This window comes from Caretta caretta, chromosome 8 (assembly GCF_965140235.1).
Source record: "Caretta caretta isolate rCarCar2 chromosome 8, rCarCar1.hap1, whole genome shotgun sequence".
Taxonomy (NCBI): Eukaryota; Metazoa; Chordata; order Testudines; family Cheloniidae; genus Caretta; species Caretta caretta.
In genome coordinates, this window is record NC_134213.1 from 55623157 (window position 1) to 55650926 (window position 27770).

The 27770-nt window shown below is 41.2% G+C and overlaps 1 protein-coding gene across 5 annotated transcripts in view; it reads left to right on the top strand.

Annotated features, from left to right (window-relative positions):
* Positions 1-27770, top strand: part of RGL1 (ral guanine nucleotide dissociation stimulator like 1) — a 157270-nt gene that overhangs the window by 89564 nt on the left and 39936 nt on the right. For 4 of the 5 annotated variants that reach the window (XM_048860422.2, XM_048860426.2, XM_048860424.2 and 1 more), the window contains 4 exons: positions 10595-10672; positions 20895-21079; positions 26075-26199; positions 27135-27350. In XM_048860422.2, the coding sequence (XP_048716379.1) occupies positions 10595-10672; positions 20895-21079; positions 26075-26199; positions 27135-27350 (604 nt within the window). The remainder of the gene's footprint in view (positions 1-10594; positions 10673-20894; positions 21080-26074; positions 26200-27134; positions 27351-27770) is intronic. The other variant, XM_048860425.2, reaches the window with a different exon arrangement.

Below are 27770 nucleotides of genomic sequence, written 5' to 3' on the forward strand. Positions count from 1 at the left end.
TATTTGGCCTCTGACCGTGGCTCTGGCTCACTCCTTGTACTTGGCAACTTGGCTCCTGATCAGGGTCTGGCTACTAGGCCGGGTTATCTCTGTTCCAACCAATAGGGCAGACTCCTGCCCTGACCATTAGGCAAGACCACGCACACCCCAGTCTCTAACACTTTGGTCACTGCTGTGTCTTCTGTTAGCTAAGGTGAAAAATACAGTGGGAGCCTACTTCTGTGAGGTGCTGGGCACCCTCAACGCTTTGAAAGTCAGTGGGAGCCAAGGGCTTGCAGCACCTCAGAGGGCTTGGCTTTCTCTCTTTCTTAGATAATTTTGTATTACAGTAGCACCTAGAAGCCCTATCACCCATTGAGACCCCGTTGCACTTGGTGCTGGAAAACATGAGTCAGATCCTGCAACCCTCACTCAGGCAAGTGGATGAATTAAAGTTAATGGCACCTCCTCATGTCAATAAATCCTGGTCTACACTAAAAATTTAGGTCAACCCAACTATGTCTCTCAGGGGTAAGAAAAATCGACACCCCTGAGCAGTGTAGGGAAGCCAACCTAACCTCTGGTGTAGACAGCGCTAGGTTGATGGAAGAATCCGCACTCACCTGGGCCCTGCTGCCTGAGTCAGTTGATATGGGCCAGCCATGGGTGTTTAATTGCAGTGTAGACATACCCACAATCACTTAAGCCCTACGTTTACCTTGGGTGGTAGAAATGGGGGAGGGGAACCGTAGGTGGAGTAGCTGTGCAGGGAGTGTCACTGTTCTGTCTGTGCTCTTCCCTGGTCCTATAAAAAATGGTGATGGGACCAAGCCAGGTAATGGGCTACTTGATCTGAGATTGTTGGATCCATCAGTCAAAATACCTTGTACAAGTGCTACAGGTAGGATGCAGCTCTACGACCTGGCCCCAGGTTGGGAGGTGAATTTTACACTTGTAGAAAATAATTTTTGCCTGCAGGAATGGTATGTTTGTGGGAGTGGATATGGTTCATATATCAGACATGGTCTGCATGGTATCATGTTTGATGTATTATAAGCATGATCTGAATTCTGGGTATGAAAAAATGTGTTCTGGTTAACAAGAAATAGGCAAGGTTGTACTTATGCTGAAACCCATTCCTGTAAGCTATGCTTGATGCTGTGAATGGGAAAACAATAAAGAAAGCTGATGCCAGAGAAGTGACAAGTCAGAAAAGGTATTTTGATATATGTGCAGAAAGTTCAAAATAACTTGTGCTTTGGTTAAAGTAACCTGCAGCTTGAGGAGATTATTTTGTGATCTTCTCCCTGAGAAACTGAAAAAATCCAGGTTTATCCATCTTTTCCCAACCCAGGCTTTTCCTAAGGCAGTGGTTCTCAAACTTTTTTTTTCACGGACCACTTGCAAATTGCTGAGGGTCTCGGCGGACCACTTAACGATTGATCCAAATGTTGTTTGTACCATTAGCTAACTATTGTAAAGTGCTTTGGATAAAAGCGCTATATTAAAAAGAACTTAATAATAATTAACATTTTTTGTTCTACAAATAAAAGCACACAACTCTATTCTAATATCAGTAGTCTTACCTTTCTAATGCAATGGATGTGCCCTCTCTCCCCCGCCGCAGCAGCCCCCAGGCTGGGAAGGAGGGGGGCGTGTCTCTCTCTCTCTCTGTCCCCCTCCCCACCGCGGCAGCCCCCAACCTGGGGCTGGGAAGGAGGGCCGTCTCTCCCCAGCAGTCGCAGCCTTGGAGCTGTGGAAAATCACCTTTCTCTGGCCGCCACAGCCCGGCATGTCCCAATTCCCCCAGTTCTCCCACGCAGGCATGGCTCCACTAATTAGGTGGGTGGCCCTTCATTTTTTTGTGTGCGGCCGCCCAGGCACGCACCTTAGAGGGAACTATCTGCGGACAACCTGAATGGTGCTCACAGACCACATTTTGAGAACCTCTGTCCTAAGACACCCCACTGATTTAAAATATGGGTGTTACTTTGCCTTACCAACATTAAGAAACAAGTTGTACAGAATCTTATTAAGGCTTTCCAGACTACGCATTGTACTCTTCATTTCGTATATGGACATGGGGGAATCGATTGTTTTTTCTCCATATATGGCTGAAAGCACAAATAGCCACATGTAATTTATGCTCCTTTTAATCCTCTCCGCATGACATAGGAAAGCAGGATCCTGCTCTCAGGAGGGGGTCCCCCAAAACCAAAACACACATGGGCTCAATCTTCTCACAGCAGGAGGCACATGATCACATGGGACATCGACTTGGGAAGAAAAAGTCAGATGTAAGAACTGCAAAAACTGAAAATGAATTGGCAATTTGCATCTGTGCATTAGAATAGGAAAAACTCTCAGGAGCAAATTCTGCCATCATTTACACTGCTGAAATGAATAGCATTGCACAGAGTATAAGACAAATCAGAAACGTTAGTTTCAAATCTAACTTTTAAAATGTGTAAATTTTAATTTTAATTTTTAGTTTTTCATTCAAACATGCAATTGCTGTAAAAATATAGATGTCAGATTTTTTAAAAATATGTAATACACTCAAAGGCAGTTTTCGATTTTTCAGTTAAAGGCAGGGTTTAAATCCTTTGGGAAAATCTCCCACTGACTTGAATAGGCTTTAGATTAGCCTCTTTAGCAGGTGTGAAAATAAATATTAATCATAGCCAAGGTTTTACCATGTACTCTTTTAGTGAAATTTAAATGCTGTGGAAGTTTACATGTAAATCCATTCAATACTTTAGGAGCTAAAGGGAGTTTTTGTGTTATACTTAAGAAATTTGAGTCTTAATTTTTTTTGGATCCCTCCAATTTCCAAAGGCTTTCTTGTGACCCTTTAGGTTGAAGTAGATCTAAACAAAATCTTGTGCCTAGGCAAGTGCATTAAAAAAATAAAAACAAAGGTTTGATTTTCAAAGCTACCTAAAAGGAATTTGATGTCTCCATCTCTTAAAATTAATAGGTGTTAGGTACCTGAATCCCCTAGAGCAGTGTTTCCCAACAACCAGTCTGTGGACTGGCACCAGTCCCTGAGATCTCCCTGATGTAGTTTAGAAGGCAGCAAGCTGGTGCCTGGTATAAAAAGGTTGAGAAATACTGCCCTAATGGCTTTGAAACTCTCTGCCCAAGTTACTAGCATTTTTTCATCATAATGGTATCTGTTTGCTCAGCAGAAGCTGATGAATAAAAAGAAAATTATTCCTCCAGTTTGACTGTCAAATTCTGCTGTGTAAAATGTTTGTTGTGAGCTCTTTTGAGAGAGAAATAATAGTGTCTGGCCAGCAGAGCCCAAAGAATCAGAACTGTGCTCCCACTGAACTTAGAAACGGAGCAGGACAGGCACCTTGCCTAGCACTGCACCTCCTCAGCTACCCAGTGAGTGCTTGATGGGAATTAAGGACACTCAGCCCTTCAGATGAGTGCTCTGCACCTTGCAGGATGAAGCCATAGGGGAGTTCCTCTGCTGGGTACTTCACACGGTCTGAGAAGTAGGACTCCCAGCTTGCATGTTTTAGCAGGTGCACAGGAACAGTGTGGCTTCTGGCCTGCTGGCCACAGGAGCTTCTGAGCAGCAGGGCTTCCCTTCTCCTCTTAAGTTGCTCAAGAGGGAAGCCCTGCTGGCTTGAACTTCCTGGTACTATAGAAAACGGGTGGATAATATTTTCTATGGGAACTTCTAGGACTTTGATGATAGGTCCATCCATTCGGTTATTGGCATTATGGATGTGAAAATTGGCCTTATGCATTCCAGTAATGATTCTGATCCACAAATCACCTTTTCAGTGTATCACTGGTTACACTTACATGGTCCAAGACATACATATAGGGTTGGTTTGACAGAATTCAAATTTTTTTTTTGTAATCATTTTGGCGGATGTTTATTATGTATTTTTCCAGTGTTTATTGATTTTCATAGTTGTGCAAAATTATGGGTTTTAAGCATTTTATTCTGTTTTTTCGATTTACATTTTCACAGTTGTAGGAACTGGGGCGGGGAGGTCAGACAATTATTTAATGACAGTAGATGTTTAGATTCAGAAAGTTAAAGCTTTATAACTGTTAAAACACAAATTGTCAGCATCACATATCAAAATATATTAAGCCAATTTCAGTTCGATCAAAATCAAACCAAGTTCTCAGGCAGCATTTTGACAATTTTTTTGTATGGGAATAATAAACAGTGGGTGGGCCTCTAGATTCTTCAACCCTGTAGTACTGTTACTTTGAATGGACATTAAGGATCCCAAGTCACTTTTCTTAAGAAAAGGGATTTGGCTCAGTGTCATTTGCCAAAATATTTTTTCCTTCTATATTGTTTTGCGGGATACTGGCTGGTTTCCTCCTTCCACTTCCGAAGTGACTGCATTTCAGTAGGGCAGTATTTTATATAGTTTGAAAGTGTATTAGGATCCTTAGTGAATGAAAGAAGCATATTTATTTTTACACACACACACACACACACACACACTGGTGAGCTGGAGCCGGTTCGCTAGAACAGGTTGTTAAATTTAGAAGGCCTTTTAGAACCGGTTGTTCCGCGAGGGACAATCGGTTCTAAAAGGGCTTCTAAATTTAACTGGCCAAAAGTGGTGACTTAGGCGCCGACTTCATGGGTGCTCCAGCCCTGGAGCACCCAAGGGGAAAATTTGGTGGATGCAGAGCATCCACCAGCAGCTCCCCACCCCAGCCCCAGCTCACCTCACCTCCGCTCTGCCTCCTCCCCTGAACGTGCCCTGGCCCCACCTCACCTCCACTCCGCCTCCGCCTCCTCCCCTGAACGTGCCACCCCACTCTGCTTCTCCACCCCCCCAGGCTTCCCACGAATCAGCTGTTTGCGCGGGAAGCCGGGGCAGGCTGAGAAGCAAGCAGTGGCTTCCCGCTCAGGCCCAAGGAGGCAGAGCGGAGGTGAGCTTGGGTGGGGGAGGGTGCGAGGAGGGCTGCCCACGCCGCAGCAGGTAACCCGGGGCGGGGGAGGTGCAGGGGAACTGCTCTCCGCTCCAGCTCACCTCCACCACCCTTGGCCTGAGCAGGGAGCCGCAGCCTGCTTCTCAGTCCTCCCCGGCTTCCCGCCGAACAGCTGATTCGCGGGAAGCTGCGGGGGGCGGTGGGGGCACGGAGAAGCAGAGCGGGGCGGTGGGTTCAGGGGAGGAGGCTGAGGTGAGGTGAGCTGGGGCCAATTTTCCCCGTGGGTGCTCCCAGTCTGCGCCTAAGGCGCCACTTTTGATGTGATCAGTGGGGGGAGCGGCTGCTTGCCCTGCTCCTGCCCTAGCTACGCTCCCCCGCCCCTAGGAGCCAGAGGGACCTGCTGGATGCTTTCTGGGAGCTACACCAGGTAAGAACCACCGGGACTCCCCACCTCGCCCCCCGCAGGTGCCTCTGGCTCTTAGGGGTGGGGTGGGCACCCACTACGTTGGCCCACGAGACCCTCCTGCCCGGTTCTGGGGGCAGTCAGGGAGCAGGGGAGGGGGGTGGATGGGGCAGAGGTCCTGGGGGGAGCGTCAAGGAACGTGGGGGGGGTTGGATGGGGCAGGAGTCCCAGGGGGTGGGGGTGGGCAACGACCCCCTTGTGGGGTGAGGGGGGAACCCGTTAAGATTTTGGCAGCTCATCACTCTGTGTGTGTATGTATATATATATATGTTTCTATGTTTGTTTGGGATCCACACTAAGGGCCACACTTTTTATGATTCCCTAACCATTAAGTGGTTAAAGAGTAGTTCCCCTTCTTCCACACCCCCCAAAAAACTTCAGTGGATAGGGTACATTTCTTATTCCATTGTTCAGCATTTAAAACTTAAATACTGTGAATCACATTCTGGTTTCATTGGTTCATTTAGTCCCTCTGCATGAAGTATATAACCTTCCAAACACTGGACAAGGTTGAAAAGTTCCATGGGCTGTGGGATCCTTTTGTTTCTCATGTCTCTTTTTGTATGCAAAGCATTGATACAACGCTATTCAGTGACTAGATCTTTGTCCAGGACCTGATGAGGGCAGAGTAGTGGAAGTCTGCAGCAATGCTATTCTGTATGTTACAGGCATTGTAAACTCCTCCTCACCCATATTTAATGTTCTGTTGTACGTCCAAAGCCCTTTCATAGTGAGACAGGCTGTGATTTGGAAACCAATGTAGTGTTATGTGGTATTCTGTTTTGTTATGGATAATTGCCTGCTTGTATTGCTATTTGATTGTTAAGTTCAACATTTGTTTCACTAATGGGATTTAGATGTGTATGCTTGACATTCTGTCTGTGTTTAGATAACATTTCATGTAAGGAGGATTTCTAGAACTGGAATAATGACACTGTTCCACTGCTTATTCAATTTTGTTGAAAGAATTAATGGTGAATTATAAAACCCAATCAATATCTATAGGTAATTATTTGCTGCCATTCAGAACTGAAGTTATCTTAGCCACTGCTTGCAGGGAAAGTTTTTGCCTTTTCAAATCATTTGCATATTAAAGGTTTTTTCCCCCTCCCCATTTTACTTTTAAAATATACTTTTTAGTGAAATTACTTCTGGTGTAGGGTGCCCAATGGCACTGGACAGTGAAATCCTTCCTCTCTTTATTCACAGAACTTGGGCAGCAAACAGGGCAAGCTCCCTGCACGCTGCCCCATCAGTGTGCCTGGCCCCTGTTCTGGAGAGCTCACCCCTAGGGGTAGGGAAGAGCAAAGTTCATTCTCCAAGCTCTTTTCACGGCTGCTAACTGAGATTGACAACTATGGTGGCAGTTATCACCTGTCATTGTAATAACTTTGTGATATAGGACCAAATTCTGACTGAAGTTAATGAATATGGGTAAAATTCAGCATACCGTACTTTTTTTTTAAAAAAAAAATGGAATTAATTGAAATATATTTGGGAATATATTCAGGGTAAGGCTTATTTCAGGGTACTGTCTTATTTCATTGCTGCAATAAATCGTTAGGCGGTATAGCAAATAGAGTTATTAGTATTTATTTTGAATTGCAGATGCTGGAAATACTGGAAATGAGGATTGAGGGTAACTCTGAGAACTATGAGAGGCCAAGTAGGATTCAGTGGGGAAGACTTAGATAGCAGAGACTCGGAAAGAAGGCACACTTATAAAAAAGGATATGTATCAAATTATACACCAGTGGTGGTGACACGCCATGAATGGTTGCATAGACTTCAGGGGCACCGCTCACGGAATAAAGTGCTATTCAGCATGGGTAAGAGTATCAGAATCTGCACTTATCAGTTTAGCGATGCTTATTTTTTTGCATATGTTAGAATTTAGTCAGTGAAAGCATGACAGTTCTAAGCAAAATTAATACACTTGCACTGATATCTAAAAGCTCATTCAGAGGATCAAATTCTGTGCTCTCTCTCACTTGTGCAATCCCATTGATGCAGTGGAGTTGTAATGGTATAATTGAGAAGGATTTAGACTTTAAAGAATGTAAGAGTCTGCAGGTTTTTGCCTTCTGTCCGAGACTGACAAGGTGGAGTGGTGAGATTTCAGAAAGTTTCAACACTAACATGGGTATAGACATAGAGTAAGAAGCACGGTGTAATTTAGCAGTTAGAGTAGAGGACTGGGGGTTCAGGAGATCAGGATTCTATTTCCAGCTTTGTCACAGACTTGCTATGAGAGCTTGAGTAACTTACCCTCTCTGTGCCTTGAGTCACTTACCCTCTCTGTGCCTTAGTTTCTCCATCGGTAAAGCAAGGATGACGACAACACTACAGCTGCCTTGCAGGGTTGTTGAGACTTAACTCATTACTATTTGTAAAGTGCTTTGATGTTCTCAGATGAAATGTGCTAAAGAAGAGCAAGTAATTTTTACTAGTATGGATAATAATGCTCAAACATACTTTTCACCGTGTAGCAGATAGCAGCTGGCTGGTTTTGGGAGGATTTCTTAGGCTTAAATGCCAACAGTTGACCTTCACAGCATCATCGTGGCCTTGATGTAAAATCTTCAGATAGATGAAGGAGCAGAGTTTGCTCCTCTCTTCATACTCTTTCACAGCATTATCATTCTCCTTTAAGGTGGTTGGATGAATAAGTCTCTATTTTTCATTGGCTGCATCTTAGAGAAACAAGTTGGCTCACTTTTCAAAATGATTGATGATTTTGGGTTCCTCAGTTTTTGGGTGCCCATCTTGAGACATCTTCAAGTGGCATGGTTTTCACAAAGTGTTGAGTACCTGCCCTCTGAAAATCAGGCCCTTCTAAAGCATCTCAAGTTCGGCTCCTAGATATTAAGGCACTCAAAATTGTTAGTAACTTCTGAAAATCTTGGCCAAGATTCTCAAACTTACAGCTGTAGCCAGATCTCTCTTAAGAGTCTGGATTTTTACAACAATTGTCTCTGCCTAGAACCACACCAATTTATGCTCTCATCCATAAGGCTCTTACAAGCCAAGGGTCAACCTGTGCCAGTGGAGTAAAAGGAGAATGTAGAGGGAATCAAGGCCAGGTCTTGACTCTTCCCTGTCCCTTTTGTGGTAATATGCAACACTGAGGATCAACAGAAAACAGTCTCAATTCTCTTGCAAGCTCAGAGGCTGGGACAGGCCTTTGCATGGAGCACACAAGAGACCAGGGTAATCGCATTGCAAAGTCCCCCTGCACAAGGGCCAGTCACAGCCTATCCCTTAGCAGGAGGGGAGGGTGGATCAGTACTTTGATAAGAAATCTTCATGTATAGGTGCTGTAGAAAGATGTGTTGATGATTCAGTATGTGGCCCTCTTTTCTTGAAGTCGTATTAAACCCATACCACTTGTGAGGTTGGAGGTAAAGGGATTTAGAGGCAGGTCTCTTTTCTTCCAAATCCTTCCATGTTACCCAGTGGCATGTTCTCCCAGCTACCGCTGTAATCTGTCAAATCGCTCTTTTGCTTTCTAACCTCACTATGTAAAACCCCGTTTTTACTTTAGTTGATGCCCTCAACAGTATTACAAAGCAGTCCTTGGGTCCTGTACTAATTGAGGTTGATTATCTCTCTGTCCTAGAAGATATCTTCCTTCTGCACTTCTGCAGTGTTACAGTCTACCCAGGGCAGCTAGTACTAAAAGGAAAATTTTAGTAAACCAAAGTAAGAACCTCAGTCTTCATGACATCTGATTACAGGTGATGATCATGTTACACTGATGAGTTGTGAAATTGAGTCTGGAGGTGCTGCTGTTGTGAGTGTGAAGAACCAGCCCCCATACTTAGTAGGTGTAAAATGCAGTATAGTCCTGGAACACCTGGGAAGTGCATAAAGCCATGTTATAGCACTAACATCCAGTACCAGAAAAGTGCCAAAAGTAATAAACCTTACCCCCATTAATTAATAATACTTGCCCTTCTTTTATCCAAGCATCTTTACAAACATTATGGGCTTTCTCCTTTTCCAGCTGAATCAGACACAAAATTCCCATTGGCTTTAATGGTGCAGAATTGGTAGCTTTACTGGATTGCTCTGATGTAGATAAATTACTTATCTTTCAGCCTCGGTATAAGCCAGGGATATAACTAACACTGATGTTGCTTGAATAGGGGGCTTCACTAGCCTGACCATGTGTGGGTCTGATTTTTGAGAAGTGTTGAGCACACACAACTCGAGGTGAGCACCTCTGAAAATCAGGCTTAAGGTATAGAAAGTGGGAACCTAAAATTAGAGGCCGCTTCTGAAAATGCTGGCCTAACAGATGTGTACAGGATCCTATCACTAGTCAATGGTAGGCCTGAGAATAGAACCTAGGTATCCTTACTCACACTTCCCTACTTGAATCACTAGAGGTCACATTCCCAACCATATTCCCATCTCACCCATGGTAGAGACATGTTGCCACAGCCATTTGGGAGACTACAAATGAATCAGTCAAGTTCAAGGAGATAAAAATGACAGTTCACAATAACGTACATCACGTACATGTCAATGTCAGTGTTTTGATACTTCCTTTCTAAAAACAAAGGAGATTCCTAGATAAAATGCCTCAAGATAGACTTAAGCTTGTAACAACATATCACATTAATTTAAAGCATTGTTGATAGAATGTTGTAGTAATTACCAAACAAAAAATGAAAACCAAGGTATTTGAAATTAAGGTTCTGTAAACAACTCCCATATACCCAAACGCTGTATCTCATTTACATTGCTGAAATGACCTCCATCATTGTGGAAGACATTAAAATCTCACCTCTTATCTATACAAATGCAGAAGCAGCATCTTCCTCGTCACCATTCCACTGTGAGTCATGGACCCTAATCTACTTGATATCTACTTTGTGTACACAAATTAGAAAGCTCACTGTGTCTATATTAATACTTCATACTTCCTATATGGCTTGAGACCGCACACTTAAAAACAGATCCAGTATACGCCTTTGCTCCATTCACTCTGTGCGAATGGCCACAGATGCCTGAGTAATACAAGTAGCCAGACATAAACGGATGTGTATATAATGTCTTATATTTTCATTTCTAGTCCAAGATAAGAAAGCTTTTAAAATTATTGCAATAATTATAATACACCAATATTCCATTAGGTGGAAACTGAGTCCTTATAACCTTTGAGTCCTTATTATTTAGGCTTGATTTTTAGCAACAGCCTGAAATATCCGTCTTGTTGTATAGGTATGGAAACCTGGAGACCTCAAACTGTGAAGAAGATGGGAGCCAGAATTCCTCAGAGTCCAAAACAGTGCTCAGGAAGTAAGTGTGGCTTTATGCTGTACAGCAAAGCCTCAGTCAGGATTGGATATTGAGAAAGGATGTGGTCAACATAATCCTCTTTTCCTTTGAAAATACGCAGCAATCCATACTCGTTTTGATAACACAAAGCAGTAACTCTGTCATAACTCTAACAGATAATACAAACATCAAATCTCTGAGGGAGGCAAGGGAACTTTCCCAGAACAGATCAGACATGTTTCATGTGGTGGCCAACACATTATAGTGAGAAACTAAGCATGTTTGTTTCCCTTGCTTTTCTTATCCACAAAAATATATGATTATTCTTTATTATTGATTTTATATTGTATTGCGGTAGTGCCTCGAGACCCCAAGTGGAGATGAGGGCTTGCTTGTCCCAGGCTCTGTACATAATTCTAAAGTCATTTTTAAGTTTTGACGGGATGGGATGTTGTGTGCAAAATGGTGAAGCTATTTATTTAAAAATATTAAATGTAAAATAATAGTTATCTTTCTCTTTTATTGCATGTGAAATATTATTTATCTTTAAGGGTCAAGAGTAGAATGAATCTTAGGTCACAGTATTTGTACTTGGACACCTGAATGATCTACAATTTGCATCTGCAATGGCAGCATAAAATAGCTGGATGTTTGTATTTATTACCATGAGTAAAGACCTTTGATTCCTTTCAGCTCTGTACAAGGTGTCAGTGCTATCAACTTCCCCATAATACTGTCACAAATTCCATCCATGGGAGCATTATTAAATGTTTCTTAATTTCATTGTGCTGGTTTGTGTGCGGCATAACTGAAGAAAGGAGTCCACGCAGCTTTCAAGTTCTTCAGCTTGTTTTGAAAAAATAAGTCCAACACTCCTTTCCAATCACATCCCATATACAGCATAACCAGTCTTCCAAGCTCGTACTCTAGTATGTTTTCCTGCTAGAAATAACATTTTAAAATAACATTTTAACTGAAGTTGGGGTTTTTGGGAGTGGGGAGGAGGTGGGGCTTGCATTCCCTATTCCAGCATTATCTCTTCCTAAGACACAGGTAGGTGGTTTTATATAGTATGGCATAGTTTTTCAAAACAACATTATATTCTAAAGCACCACTACTCACCTGACACGCCAACCCCACCACAGCCCAGCTCCTTAATCTACTGGGTCTCTGTGCTGGTTGTGATGTAACAGCATAGCATGTTGTGGGGCATCTTACTGAAACTGAGTTGGCGAATCTGGACTTGAGATGGTATAAACCCTACTCAAACTGTAAGTTTGACAGTGGGCTCCATACCCTGCTGCCCTTTGCTGTGCGGGTTTAACAGGGACGGAATGTGGGTTAGTGGTTAGGGAACATGCTTTGGAAATCAAGACTTCCTGCTTCTAATGCCCACTCTTAAACTGAGGGTTTGTCTACATGTGAAATGCTACAGAACTGTAACTGTGCCTCTGTAGTGCCTCAGCATAGACACTGCCTATGCTAATGGGAGGGTTCTCTCATCAGCATAGGAAATCCACCTCCCCAAGAGGTGGGAGCTAGGCTGATGGAAGAATTTTTCTGTCAACGTAGCACCATCTACCTGGGGACTTAGGTGGGCTTAACTATATTCCTCAGGAGTGTGGATTTTCACACCCTGGAGCAACACAGCTGGGTCAATCTAATTTTCTAGTGTAGACCACCCCTGATTTGCTTGGTGACCTTAGGCAAATTACTTAACCTCTCTGGGCCTTACAGTTTCCCCATCTGAAAAATACCAGTAATAAAACTTATCTTACAGGAGTGTAGTTACACTTAATTAATGTTTGTAAAATACTATGAGATCCTCAATAGAAGGCTTTACTCAGAGACAAAGTATTATCCTGCAGTCATTTTTAGTTATACACTTGCTGATCACCTTTAAATAAATGAGGTCAGAAATTAAGAGCGAACCATTATAGGTTTGAGAGTTTGGAAGAAGAAATGGACTGGCTGTAAAGGCATTCGTACTGGGTTCAACACAGCAGCTTGGGTCCCTGATTCCTCTCTGCTTGAGGGAAAATAGATCTAGCTGTATTGTCCCCCCATTCTGTCATAAAGCACTCATTCAAGCACATGTGGTAGTTTTTAAATATGTCAGAAATACAGAGACGGCAGTAAAATGTGGTGGGTAGAGAAAATGGCTGAAGGCCAAAGGGTCCTGGGCTCCAATCCAAGCTGAGCCATTGAATCCCTAATGATTTTGGGCAAGCCACTTGACCTTTCTGTGTTTGGGTCAACCCAGCCATAAAACTTGAGCTAAAGCAAGATCTTGTTGCAAAACAGATGATGGATCTGAGTGAGTTTCATGGGAAAATAAACAGCTGAGGACCAAATATATATATGTGAAGTATAGGGAATACGTAGTGGTGTGGTGTAGCATAGGGGTTTTGTCAGCATGAGTTTGAGATGGGGGTGTTACTCAGAAGTGGTGAATTTTAAAATGTACCATTGGAAACATTGGTACCAAGGAAAAACGGATATTGAAAATGTGCTTGAAAAATATACCAAGATGAAAGGAAAAAATAAAAGGAAAAAATTGAAAGCATAGGAGGGAAAGAGGCGAGAACAAAAAATGGAGAAGATACTTTCACCAATGTAAATCAAGAGAGACTCCAATGTCTTTGTGGAGTCACTCTGGATTTATACCTATGTAGGAGTAAAATTTGACCCTGGATGTAAATTTAAGAGACAATAGTGAGGTATTTCACTGATATTGTCATTCAACATATGTGCAAAATGACAGTCAATTGCATGTCAAGTGTGTGGAAGTGAAAGAGCAACAGAAGTAGCAATTAACAAGAGCATGTCTTGTGGGGTTTTTTTAAGCAGTACTGCCTTGCACACTTTATCAGACACCTTCCTGCTATTTGTTTTTCCTGCTACACCCGTAGCTTCTTCCCTCTTGATATGTAATTAATGCACTTTTGCACAGCCCCTTAATGCTAAATTGGTGCAAGTTGCACTGCTTTATCACTTAAATACGTCTTCCAATGAATCTACATCCAGCACAAAGAAAAGGAGTACTTGTGGCACCTTAGAGACTAACCAATTTATTTGAGCATGAGCTTTCGTGAGCTACAGCTCACTTCATCAGATGTTTACCGTGGAAACTGCAGCAGACTTTATATACACACAGAGAATATGAAACAATACCTCCTCCCACCCCACTGTCGTGGGAGGAGGTATTGTTTCATATTCTCTGTGTGTATATAAAGTCTGCTGCAGTTTCCACGGTAAACATCTGATGAAGTGAGCTGTAGCTCACGAAAGCTCATGCTCAAATAAATTGGTTAGTCTCTAAGGTGCCACAAGTACTCCTTTTCTTTTTGCGAATACAGACTAACACGGCTGTTCCTCTGAAACCTACATCCAGCACGTAACTAACTTACACTGACATTTCCAGCACTGCTGAATTTGATCCCAAGACCTCCATGGAAGTGGCAACTTCTTACAGCATGTCTGAATTTTATCCACATTCTTTTTTTTTATTATTAATTTACAGAAAGTTTCATGCAAAAATTTATAACGAAATGCATCAGATTAATAAATCTATAATATGTATACATGCTTTACACAGATGCTTTATAAGTACAAATTCACACTCATTCCTCACCATTTCCCACTGCGTCCCCCTTGGCTGCTCTGGCTACTTTCCTCTAACTTGAATGATAGATTCTAGGAAGTGGATAGCTTTCTGGTCATCTTGTATAACACGTGGTACTGGTAACTCAGACTTTCTCTTGGCTTGCAATTCTAATTTAGATATGATTTCATAACTCATTTCTCATAGAAGAGCAAGCCAATAGATCTTATGCTCACATTTTTGTAATGATGAAAGAAATAATAATAATAAGTGGTAGTGTTGGTGGCTAGAAATAACCTGTCTCAACATTTCTCTGTGGACAGTCTCTCACAGGGAATCATATAGTCAACACATTTTTTCTTTCTCATATATTTTACCAGCCTCCTATTGTGACAGTTCAAACTTATGTCTGGGATTTTAGTCCCTCATCATAAAATTTAAAACCACACTTCCGCTGGTTTTGTACAAATATGCTACATAAGAGTTTTGATTTTTAAAAACAACTTTAGGATCAGACTTTTAAAAAATAATGGCCTGTCTGCTCTCCAAGGCTATTAAAGATCTCATGGTTCTTTTTTTTTTTTTTTTTTTTTAAATAGAGGTTTGCTCTGGCATTTTCGGTCATAACAACCCTGTCCCACACTGTTGTGTATTGTGCTGGGCAAATAAGGAGTACATCAGTTCAGGATAGAATACATGAAGCAAGGCAAAATAAAAATCATATCAAGAGTAGAACTAAGAGAAGAAATAAGAAAGCTTAATAAAGGTATGACAGTATGATAGTACATCTTGCATCCTATGAAGTGAGCTGTAGCTCATGAAAGCTTATGCTCAAATAAATTGGTTAGTCTCTAAGGTGCCACAAGTACTCCTTTTCTTTTTATGATAGTATTGAATGCCTAAAAGTTTACACGATAGACCAGTTAGCTTTTTGACAACTATTTAGGCATATGGGTGTGGTCCCAAATGTGTTCAAGAGGCAATGCATTAAAGAAACTGAATATTTCTCATACTTAAGATAGCAAGCATTTAGAGTTGGCCAGAGCTCATTCAGGATAGATAGAGAATAGAAAAGTCTTTGCAGGACAAAGTGTTGCATCTGCTTGTGTGTGTTGCAGATCGGTGCTTTAAATGGATACTGGAGAACCTTTTACCAGTTGTCAGGGTCAAATGTAGTGCTGAGATCATGTGCCTGTGGTTCACTGCTAGGGTTGTGACACTGGGAGTGATTGGTAAGTGGCACATTATACACTCCAGCTGAAGGTGCGTAGAATCTAGCCATCAACTTGAAAGACTCGTAGTAAAGTTCGTATAAGTCGTGAATCAGGCTTCTGCACTGCAGATTAGAAGTGTCTAGTCTAAATTTAGAGGTTCATTTGCAATGTTTGCAGTAAAGGGGGACAAGTTTAATGTTAATAGATTGCCACAAAGCCACTGATTTGGTCATATTTATTCAGTGTCCTGATACTTGCGTATGTCCACAGAGAAATGCTGAGTCAGGTTAGGCATTTCATTGAGTAATCTGATTTGGAGAGATACCAGAGAATGTTGTCTGTAAACAATATGAAGTTATATTCTTACCTGTACATAGAAACGCCTCATATATTTAGCCAGTGAAATTACTATTCAAAGGGTATCAATAGACAGAGCAAACAAAATCTAATAATGGAAATGTTTCACATATGTTACACAGTAAAGAAAGTGAATTGCATTAGAATCCGTTATTTACATGGATGCTCTTGAGGCAAAATAGAAAAGCTAAGAGCTTCAGTAAACCCTGTCCAAAGTTCTGTTTCTCAAAGATACTGAAAAGAGAGCTTCCGAGTCAGAAAATCAGCTTCCTGATTGTGATATCAGATATTTAGTAGGCATTTTTAGTTAGCTTTATTTATTTTAATTATTTGATTTTACTTTGCAGCATGGTGAAACCACATTAAGGGTGCTATAAAATTGGAGGTTGCGTGTCTCAACCAGACTAACTGAAGTTTAGGAAATATACAAGCTCACTTTTCTAATGCAGAGAATCAGTGAGCTTCACACCCACTGGAAGCCCCCAAACAGTTCTCTTCTCCCATATCCCCAAACATTACTGCTGCACCAGCATGACAGAGGATTGAGGTTTGAATCCCAAATGAACTGGAGCACAATAGAGTTTCTTTGAAGCCACATCCAGGAAGATGGAAACGGAGAAGCTGTACTTTTTCTCCTAAAATTGATTTCAGTTTAGCAGTTCGCGACATCCCCTCTGTATCTGTTAAGCGACAAGGAGCAAAAGTGAATGAAAACACCTCTAACTGCTTGGTGCCTTTGTTTACTCAGCTAATATCAAATCCAACTGAATCTGCTTTAGCTAGAACTATAAAAGGAACTTGGAATCTGATGCAGGAAATGAATCAGGCATCAAGTTCATGTCTAATTCCTCCTCCTCCTCCTGCTGCACAGGAGGCTTCCACAAAGCCTCTCAGTAATAATGACCATGTGACATTCCTAGAGGTTCAACTCTAATAAAGTACTATAGTATTCCATGTTAATTATCCAAAACACTAGAACCTGCAGTACCAATGTTGCAATGTTTTGGGCTATTGTTATAGAATGCTTGGGGTGGGGGAAGGATATCTGTAATACACTATTGATACTTTTTGTGTCTTTAGATCTTTGTGACAGAGAATTTGTCTTTTGTTACCTGTTGAGCTTATTATTTCAGCTGGAAAGCACCATGTGCAGTTACAGTGCTGTATAATTAATAATAATAGTGCCAAAACACTGGACTTCAGGGAAACAGACGTTGAAGAAATGAGAGACGATTGAAAGAAAATTGTCTGGAATTCTCTCATGCCTGGGAAATCCATAGTAGGAAGTATTAAAGATTCATTTGGGGAAGGTACAATCAACATTTATTCCAGTAAAGACAGTTAAGCTTTAAAAAAACAAAAAAAAAACCCCAGAAACCAATGTGGTTAAGTGAGGAGAAGTGTAGAGTCACATGGAGGGCAGTATGAGGACTGGAGAAGTGGGAGAGTTTTGAAAACAAGCAGAACCAAGTAAAAGGAATCACTAGGGGAGCAAATAGAAACTGTGAGAGGCACCCCAATTAACATGAAGAAGAACCAGCAGAGCTGTTCAAACAGTGACTTCTCACCTGTCTTTTAAAGGGAAGAAGGTGGGGATCTCCTACCAAACAATGAATCTACCCAAGTAAATGTCTTGCAGGGGCAAGAGAAGAGGAGCAAGACATTCTACAGATAGCAACTGCATTGCTTATAAAAGGGTTTGGTGTACTTAAAGATCCAGATACTGTGGGAAGGAAATCTGTGAACCTTGGTTGACGTTTGTACAAGGTTTTCCCTGGCTTCAGGAGATGTTCCTGAGGATTTGAAAGTAGCAAACAACGTGATTCCCATATTACTTTAGACAAGGTAAAACTGAGACAGTAGGGTTGGGTTAACTTCATTTGCGAGGGAAATCTTGGAAATCATGTGAAAGGAAAACGGTGGGACTGGCCTTTGCAAAGCACAGTTCGGCTGTTGGTATGTAGCATGGATTTAGGAAAGGGGAGGTCATAGGAACAAATGCCTCCTGTCTGGCTGGCTGATTCAGTAAGAAACTAGTCAACCATCTCATATAGCCCCTTTTGCAAATATACTTGATGCTGCGCAGAGCTGAAAGCATAGTTTATGTTCATAAAAATTTCTCATCCTGGGGACAGTAGTGGTGGACTTGGCAGAATTTTTAACCCCAACCAAGGCACTAAGATGCCCAAACTCTTTCTTTAATACCAGTTGGGGTAAGAAAAATGCTGTGTGGCTATCTTTGCAGAGAGAGGTTCTCAAAATTCCCATCTGGACCTAAGGATTCCTCTGCTTGACCTCTGCATCAGCACCTGCTCCGTCAAGGCCCCACATCGTAGTTATCCTTCCAGTCAAGGAGGATTGGGCAGAGCTCATCTTGTAGATTATCAGTGCCACTCCAAAATCAATTGATGGAGTTGCTGTTAAGAGATATGAGGGACTCTCTCCCTCTGGTTTTCCATGTGCTCCCTGTCCTCCTAGCTCTGCTCACTGGTTATAATCAAATCTTTTGGGGCCTCTGCAATAACTTCATAGCGTGTCACAGCATTGGGATATTGCATTGCATTGGGGGGGCATAATGTGAGGTGATGAGTGGTGTCCTGTGGACCCATTTTGAAAGGTGACAAAACTACAGCTCTCTTCCCACCCAACAATGGGCTGAGTGAGGGATTTAAAATTTTAGGGACAGGGTTCATACCAGTGGAGCAAGGAGAACCTCTAGGCTAGTGAATGACCACTTGAAAGCACTACTGAACAGAGCCCACATTGTGTGGCTCTCAAGGCAGGAATTTAAAATCCAACGTTCTGTGGCAGCCCACAAAATATGCAGTACAGTATACCGGGGTTCTCAACCTTTTTCTTTCTGAGCCCCCCTCCCTCCCGACATACCATAAAAACTCCATGGCCCACCTGTGCCATAATAAATGGTTTTCTGCATATAAAAGCCAGGGCCAGCATTAGGGGGTATCAAGCAGGACAATTGTCAGGGGCCCCACAACACAGGGGCCCCTGCGAAGCTGAGTTACTCAGGCTACTGCTTCAGCCCCAGGTGGCAGGGCTCAGGGCCCTGGGCTTCATTCCCAGACAATGGGGCTTCAGCTTTCTGCCCTGGGCCCCAGCAAGTCTAACAATGGTCCTGCTTGGCGACCCCCTGAAACCTGCCCGTGGACCCCCAGGCGGCCCCAGACTGCTGGGTTGAGAACCACTGCAGTATACAATGTGGGGACAGACAAAGATTTATGGCTTGCAATCCCCCCCATAAAGAATGGATTCTATGATGTTGCTTTCCTGTCTGAGATCTTGGAAGTCTCACATTCCTATCTGTTTCTTGGCCTATCAAGTACAGGGAGTTTCTTCCCAGGGACATCAAACATAAAGCTGCTACAAGATTTGGGCACTTGTCCAGCCTTTCTTCAGAATGCTTCCCTCCCTAATACACTGATTGTTTAATCAGCCGATAGGAGGTCAGTGGGATACAGCCGCTGTCTGCACAATGTACTTTTTTTTTTTTTTTTTTTCCCTCTTGACTGAAATTATTTTGCTGGCAAAATCAGTGTCTGTAACGACTGTGAACTTTTCAACTCCACTCTGAGAGATTGGGCTTGTGTTAAACTCTGTTTATTTTTTAGTGTATGAAAGTGCCCGTCATCAATGGCACTAAATATAAAAAATGTGTTGAACGGTATTAGCACTACATAAAAAACAACAACAACCCCTTCTCAGAGCTATAAATGAGCTCTCACTTGCAACTCATCCCCAGATGGGTAGAAGTCTGAAAGGTCAACTTACCCTGCCCCCTGAAATTCAACAGACTAGTTGTTTGTTGTTAAAGTAGGTTAAGACACTGGTATCTCCAAAACAGCAAGACATCTCTTTAAAATGCAGTAGGGACATAGAAGCAGGAACATCTGTATTTTAAATAAAAGTAACTTTTAAACTAATCTCTGACTGAGGAATGAATGAGCTTGTTTAATGAAAAATATTAATGGTGAAATGGAAGAGCCCAAGCTGTTCAGAAGAATAAAGCTGATAACCACAAAGAGCGTAGATCCTGAAGTCCTTACTCAGTCGTTAATCAAAGGGATTGTTGACTGTAAAGATGGCAGGATTTGGTCCGAAGTGAACCACCTGAGTTGTACGGTCTATGTTTTGAGTTTGTAATGAAGCCCCAAACCAAGAGAGTTTTGCATGTTTTCATCCTTAGTTGTTAATGTTTTGTGCAGCTGTGCTCTTGTAATTCTAGAGTTACCCCTGCTGGCTGCTCTAACCAAGTAATATTACTGTCAGCTTTCAAAGCACTCTTTCTGACCAGAAAAGCAGGATGCTTGCCATATTATAGAAGGGAATGGAGGAAACATTAGTTGAAAATATGGAAATGTTTGTAAAATAGAAAGTCAGCATAGTCTTAAAAATATATTGGCTATATAGAGAAAGAACATGGAGTATGGCTAGAACATAGAACAGAGGGTGATAGACCTCAGAAGCTTTAGCATTTGGGTTTATTTTGCATGCTTAGTTGAAGCTTATCCAAACAATCTGCATTTCTTGTGTCTGCTAAACTGAAAGAGAAACAGTGCAAAAAGTGGTGCAAACACAGAAGTATAAAGGTGCAAGAAAATTATTAATAAACAAGAAAAAAACTATTTGGTTTGTATTTTGGGTGAAGGTTGTGCATGTTTGGAGCAAGGATGTTTCTATTATTATCTGAACCATTTCACTCATGCCTAATGGTACCTTGTTTGATAGAGATACTGGATTAGATAAGCGGGTTTTGGTGCTGCTAAAAATAATGGATCTGATTCACCACTGTCTTGCATCTTTGGGGAGTGGTTGAGCACCTGTTTACAGTGCTGTATATAACACCACCGTAGTCAGTGGTAAAAATCTGTGTAAATGAGATTACAATAAAGCTCGTGCAAAAATGCCACCAAATCAGAACTTGCTGTTCACTAACAGCTGTGGTAATATATTACACTTATTCTGTACCCTCTTTACACAGGTATAAATGACAAGTGAATTTTTTATATACCATATATAATCAATCAACCTTTTCCAATGTACTTCTTTTCAGTGCAATAGCCTCAATCTTGAGAGCCTGGCTTGACCAATGCTCTGAAGACTTCCGAGAGCCACCCAATTACCCTTGTTTGCAGAAATTGCTGGATTACCTTAAAAGGATCATGCCAGGCTCTGACCCGGAGAGAAGGGCACAAAACCTCTTGGAGCAGCTTCAAAAGCAAGAAGTGAAAAATGAGAGTAAGTTACATTTTTGCACTGCTATTATTGCCTAATCTCTCAGACGATCCTGAAGAACTGAATTTTCAGGGTAAATTTTACAGGGTGTATGATTTTGATCTCATTTACAGTGATGTAGGTCAAGTGTGACTCCACTGAAACCAGTGGGGTTACAATGGATGTAGAATCAGGCCCACTGGAGTCTTGCTTAGCTGTTTGCTTGTTGAATCTCACAGAGATTGTATCTACCATAGGGGATGAAATACAAACATGCAGTGTGGAATCATATGTCTAGTAATTCTGATCGAAATTTGGGAACTCCTGTATTTCTAAGAACTCTGCCAGTGCACAGAAGTTGCTGAAGCAGCCATGTAGTTAATTGCAATTGCATTCTCTGTCTTCAGAGTAAAACCACAGCTGCTCTTTAATTAGTTTTCTCATTAAATTAATTCATTAAAAATCCCATCAAATGTTACTATGCTGTGACCAAATGCAGCTTCAGTCACAAGCCTATTTGTCATGAAAGCTTCTCTTCCCAGTTACCCCCATGTCAAAGGAAATGCCTGTGGCTGTTTTTTCCTATTTAAGTGACAAGCTGCTGACATCCAAGGACAGAGGAAAATTTTACTTTACCAGGTCAAAGATCCACTGAAACAATAGTGAGCTGTAGTAACACACAAATGCTATGTAGTGTCAAACCTGGCACGTAGGCCGTACCCCAGTTAGAAAGTTTCCTGTGACATAATTAGCATAACTAGAAAGTTACCGGAATTTGTGCAATGTGCAAACCAGATTCAGTGTCCATCTTTGACAGATAGATGAGTGAAAGGAAATGACACATGGAAGAAGGCAAACAACAAAAAAGTAGCATTTCATCTCACAAACATTACCTGCTGGATGTTTCAGAAATGAGGAATTATTGCATAATCAGACACAATGCCAAATGAATTTATGCATTTAAATCTGTATAAAAAGGCCTATTGCGTAAAATCCAAATGTTTTCCTCATAAGAAAAAAGGAAGTCTACAGTGTTGCTAATATGTGTCTAATGATGATCTTTCCTGGATTTGGTTCTAGCAGGCCAAACAATGAAAGCCCAAAGGCTCTATTTTTTAGATCCAACTGTTGTCCAAAAGGAGCAGAAGTTCCCAGGCACTCGGCTCCTGCACTAATTTCCTGAAGTAACACTTGAAAAGGTTCCTACTTGAGTCACAGGCACTTCACTTGAATGAGAATAAAATTACTTGAATGCTGCAAGGATAAAGGCAGTTAATAAAAATTAACAAGTTATTCTGAGGGTCTGATAAGAGCTGCTTTATAGTGGTGACTCATTTTATTCCCTGTCCGTTCTATGTCTGCTCACCTTATGTAAAACTGAAATAATAATTCATTTCAGAGTTCAGATTTGAATATATGATAGCATTAAATTATAACAGTGATTATTATCTAATGCTATACATTGACATGAACTTTACAAATGTAGACCCGGGTCTGGCAATCTGATTGATATGAGCAGACCTCTATGGGGCTTTGCACAGGTCCACCCTTTGTGGATTAGTCTGCCAGATCGTGGCCATAGAGACTACATGTTCTCTGCCCCAAAGAGCTTGCAACTTAAAAATACGCAACCAGGCAAGCACAGGACAGCAATTCAGGAGAAGGAGTGTATGGAGATTACTAGTGATGTCAGGAAGAGAATAGCTGGTTTAGAGAGATGGGTGTTAAAGAAGGATTTGAAGAAGGAGAGTGTTCTTCGCAGATCGGGACTGGGAGATTGCTTAAAATGTAGGGACAACGTGACAGAAGGTGTGAAAATGAGAGTGGAAAAAGGAGATAAAGGTGGCTGTAAAGGAAAAGACTTGAGGGGGGGAGGAAGGTGTGTAAAGGAAATGAGAACAGAGTTGAAGACAAGATTTTTTTAAGATCTTGTGGGTGTCATGGAGTTGAATCTGATGATTTAGGATGCAGAAAGGCAGTGGGAGGATTCCAGCACGGGACAGCGTGCTCAAAAAAGAGGAAAGAGAGGTGATTTTCATAAACTGTTGTAATGAAAATTAGGGCTGTCAATTAATAGCAGTTAACTCACGCGATTGACTTAAAAAAATTAAACGCGATTTATCACAGTTTTAAATGCACTGTTAAACAATAGAATACCAATTGAAATATATTGAATATTCTTGAATGTTCTATATTTTCAAATATATTGATTTCAATTACAACACAGTATACAAAGTAGACAGTGCTCACTTTATTTTTTATTACAAATATTTGCACTGTAAAAATGGCAAACAAAAGTAACAGTATTTTTCAGTTCACCTCATACAAGTACTGTAGTGCAATCTCTTTATCGTGAAAGTGCAATTTACAAATGTAGATTTTTTTTGTTACATAACTGCACTCAAAAACAATACAGTGTAAAACTTTAGCGCCTACAAGTCCACTCAGTCCTACTTCTTGTGCCGCCAATCGCTAAAAAAACAAGTTTGTTTACATTTATGGGAGATAATGCTGCCTGCTTCTTATTTACAATGTCACCTAAAAGTGAGAACAGGCATTCGCATGGCACTTTTGTAGCTGTCATTGTAAGGTCTTTACGTGCCAGATATGCTAAACATTCGTATGCTCCTTCATGTTTCGGCCACCATTCTGGAGGACATGCTTCCATGCTGATGATGATCATTAAAAAAAAATGCATTAATTAAATTTGTGACTGAACTCCTTGGGGGAGAATTGTATGTCTCCTACTCTGTGTTTTACCTGCATTCTGCCATATATTTCATGTTATAACAGTCTCGGTCATCATGATGATCCAGCACATGTTCATTTTAAGAACACTTTCACTGCAGATTTGACAAAACACAAAGAAAGTACCAATGTGAGATTTCTAAATATAGCTACAGCACTCAACACAAGGTTGAAGAATCTGAAGTGCCTTCCAAAATCTGAGAGGGACAAAGTGTAGAGCATGTTTTCAGAAGTCTTAAAAGAGCAACATTCCAATGCAGAAACTACAGAACCCAAACCACCAAAAATGAAAATCAACCTTCTGCAGGTGGCATCTGACTCAGATGATGAAAGTGAACGTGCGTCAGTCCACGCTGCTTTGGATCATTGTCGAGCAGAACCCGTCATGAGCATGAAAACATGTCCTCTGGCATGGTGGTTGAAGCATGAAGAGACATCTGAATCTTTAATGCATCTGGCATGTAAATATCTTGTGACGCCGGCTACAACAACAGTGCCATGCGAACACTTGTTCTCACTTTCAGGTGATACTGTAAATAAGAATAGGGCAGCATTCTCTCCTGCAAATGTAAACAAACTTGTTTGTCTGAGTGATTGGCTGATCAAGAAGTAGGACTGAGTGGACTTGTAGGCTCTAAAGTTACATTGTTTTATTTTTGAATGCCGTTTTTTTGTACATAATTCTATGTTTATAAGTTCAATTTTCATGATAAAGAGTTTGCACTACTGTACTTGTGTTAGGTGAATTGAAAAATACTATTTCTTTTGTTTTTATAGTGAAAATATTTGTAATAAAAATAAATATGAAGTGAACACTCTACACTTTGTATTCTGTGTTGTAAGTGAAATCAATATATTTGAAAATGTAGAAAACATCCAAAACTATTTAAATAAATGGTATTCTATTATTGCTTAACAGTGCAATTAATCACAATTAATTTTTTTAATCACTTGACAACCCTAATGAAAATCCATTTCCATGTGTTTATTTTTATAAAATATCTGCAGATAAGGCTGCGGCAGACATTTCCACATACCTCCTTTAGCTCTGTCAATAAATTGGTGTGTCTGGATTCCTGTCTCTACCTTCCAATAGTTCTAATTTGTTACCGTAGAGTCTTGTGCTTATGACTGGGAGACCTGATGTGAATTACTAGAGTTTGCAAGGTAGTGAACAAAGAGAAAACAAACATTTTTGGGGAAAAGGAAGAACCATCACATAATGTCCTTTTGTTATTTTGACAATTGCTTAGTTGTAATTTGATATGAAATACTTCAGAGATACTCTGAAATGTATTGTATATTTTGTCAAGCCTTAATAATCCAGACCTCATTACAACAGCTTTGCTGTTAAATCTTTGTTGAGAGATGGGAGAGTCCACCAATTTCTGTATTTTTTTGGACTAGATCTCCTCTTCCTGCAGTAAAATCCATGGGATGGGGACTTAGGGAGAATGAAATATCTTCATGGATCCTTTAGGTGAGATCCTCCCTAATCCTTGAGTGGTGGGGAAAGTTTCCGTGGTGGAATAAACCATGGTTTTCCCCCCAAACCTGGAGAGTCCTCTAATCAAGGTGGGCCATTTCCAGTTATCATACACATTGTAAGGAGAGTGATCACTTTACATAAGCTATTACCAGCAGAAGAGTGGGGTGGGGGGAGAGAAAACCTTTTGTAGTGATAAACACCCATTTTTTCATGATTTGTGTGTATAAAAACAAACATCCTCTGTATTTTCCACAGTATGCATCCGATGAAGTGAGCTGTAGCTCACGAAAGCTTATGCTCAAATAAATTGGTTAGTCTCTAAGGTGCCACAAGTACTCCTTTTCATATTGGGTTACTGTCTCTTCTCCCCAGCTTGATCCACACCAGGACTTCTATAGGACCCCAGGAAGGAGAGTATGCTAGCGAGGAAATGTCCCTATGCACTGAATGTGGGACACAATCTGGCCCTTTTCATAGTTTGATTTTTTAGATTATAAGTGTACTGACTATCAAAGGGTGGATTAATGGAGTTCTGCTATAGGAGGGAGAAATTTTTATACCTGCAAGTCTTGTCTGTGTTGGTTGTAAATCCTTCAGAGGAAGGACTCTCTTCCATTTTGTGTCTCGCTACAATGCCTAGCACAATAGAGCCCTGACATCTGTTAGGATCTGTAGGCTCCACTATAATACAGATAAATAATGGTAATAATAAACAATGGCTTTAATGTACTGTTTAGCACATGTATTTTACCAAGTGATATTATGTTTTCCATGCTGTACAGATGGGTTCCATAGCACCTTTACTTTCAGCCTTGATGAGGAAGAGGGAATGGAGACTGGTGGGCCAGAAGAGTTCTCTTTTTTCCCAGAAGACCTTGTGGCAGAGCAGTTAACATACATGGATGCAGTAAGTACTATGTACATTTAGGGGGAAAAGCTACTGGAGAAAATGCCAGGGTACTTAGTGTTGTTGTTTTTAATTTTTCTTTTAACTCATGTTAACCAATACAAATGTAGTGTTCCAAAAAGCTGCTAGCCTTATCAGGGCAGCAACACAAAACTCTTTTAGGTTACCTGATCCTATTTCAGCCAGTTGGAGTGTTTTATTCAGCCAAGCATTTTTAAAATTGCGTGTGTATGAATATATATTGCTACTTCATGGCCTTTTTGCAAAGATCAAGGATAGCATAGTATATGTTTAATATCTGATACCTGTTGTGACTATATCTCACTCTTACATAGACATCTATAATTACTAAGCTCATATTAGTCTGTTCTTGTGAATAGTATTGGTATATTTTGATATGCAGATAAAGGGTGTGTGTGTGTGTGTACATAAATATACTCCTACTGTATATGTGATGTGTGTACACAAGACATGTTTCCTCCCCCCCCCCTTACCTTTTTGCCAGCCAGGGTGGAAAACATTTAACCCCTACCCCAAACACGCACAAACGGTCATTCAGTGAACCAAAGAGAAGAAGGCTGGTCAATCAGCCTGGGGAACCCAGCTGAACGTGACAGTGGTACAGCACCCCTGGAAGACGGCATCCAGGGCAACTGCCCGGCTTCCCCTCCCCGAGACCCAGCCGTGTGCAGCCTTCCGTTGGCTCAAACCAGCTAAATGTTCTAAGTACTTTTTAGCTGACCATGGTACATTTCCATTTTGTCCTCAAGTATATATGGAGCAGAGTAAATTTTCATACCGGAGAAAATGAGCATTTATCCGTTAAGACACTCTCAGTTTTAGATCCAGCATACTGTAAAAAGATGTATTTCTACATATTAACAACAGAAATCTCTGAGAGCCCTGTTGATTTACAAACCTCTTTCTTGTTCTAGAAGCTCTTTAAGAAAGTGGTGCCACACCACTGCTTGGGATGCATCTGGTCTCGGAGGGATAAGAAAGAAAACAAACACTTGGCACCTACCATCAGAGCTACCATCTCTCAGTTCAACGCAGTTACCAAATGTGTCGTCAGCACCATCCTGAAGGGCAAGGACCTCAAAACACAGCAGAGAGCCAAGATCATTGAGAAGTGGATTCATATTGCACATGTAAAGCATTCGTTCTGTCCTGTTTCAGTTAATGGTTGTTTGGGAGGTCGGGTCATGTGCTTCGTCCACAGGTTATTTTTCATACTAATTCCTTTCGTGGCCTTGGGCAAGATCCTGCATTTCCCAATCCTGAAAATGGGGTTGTTAATGCTGCCTTATCACAGCATTGTGAGTGTTAATACGTGGATGATGCATGTGCTTCGAAGGTAGGAAGTCTGTGTCAGTGCTATTATTATGGTGAGAGAGGTTTGCAAAGTCAAACAATTAATCTTCCCTAGGAAAGAAAAATGTCTAATCTTCTTGAAGGAAGTGGAATTCTGGTGAGGTCCTCTTAAAGTTAGATGCATTAGGCCACATTTCCCAAGGAAAGTGTAACAAGAATGTACTAAGGTCAATGATGGTGCCCACAAAACCCCACAT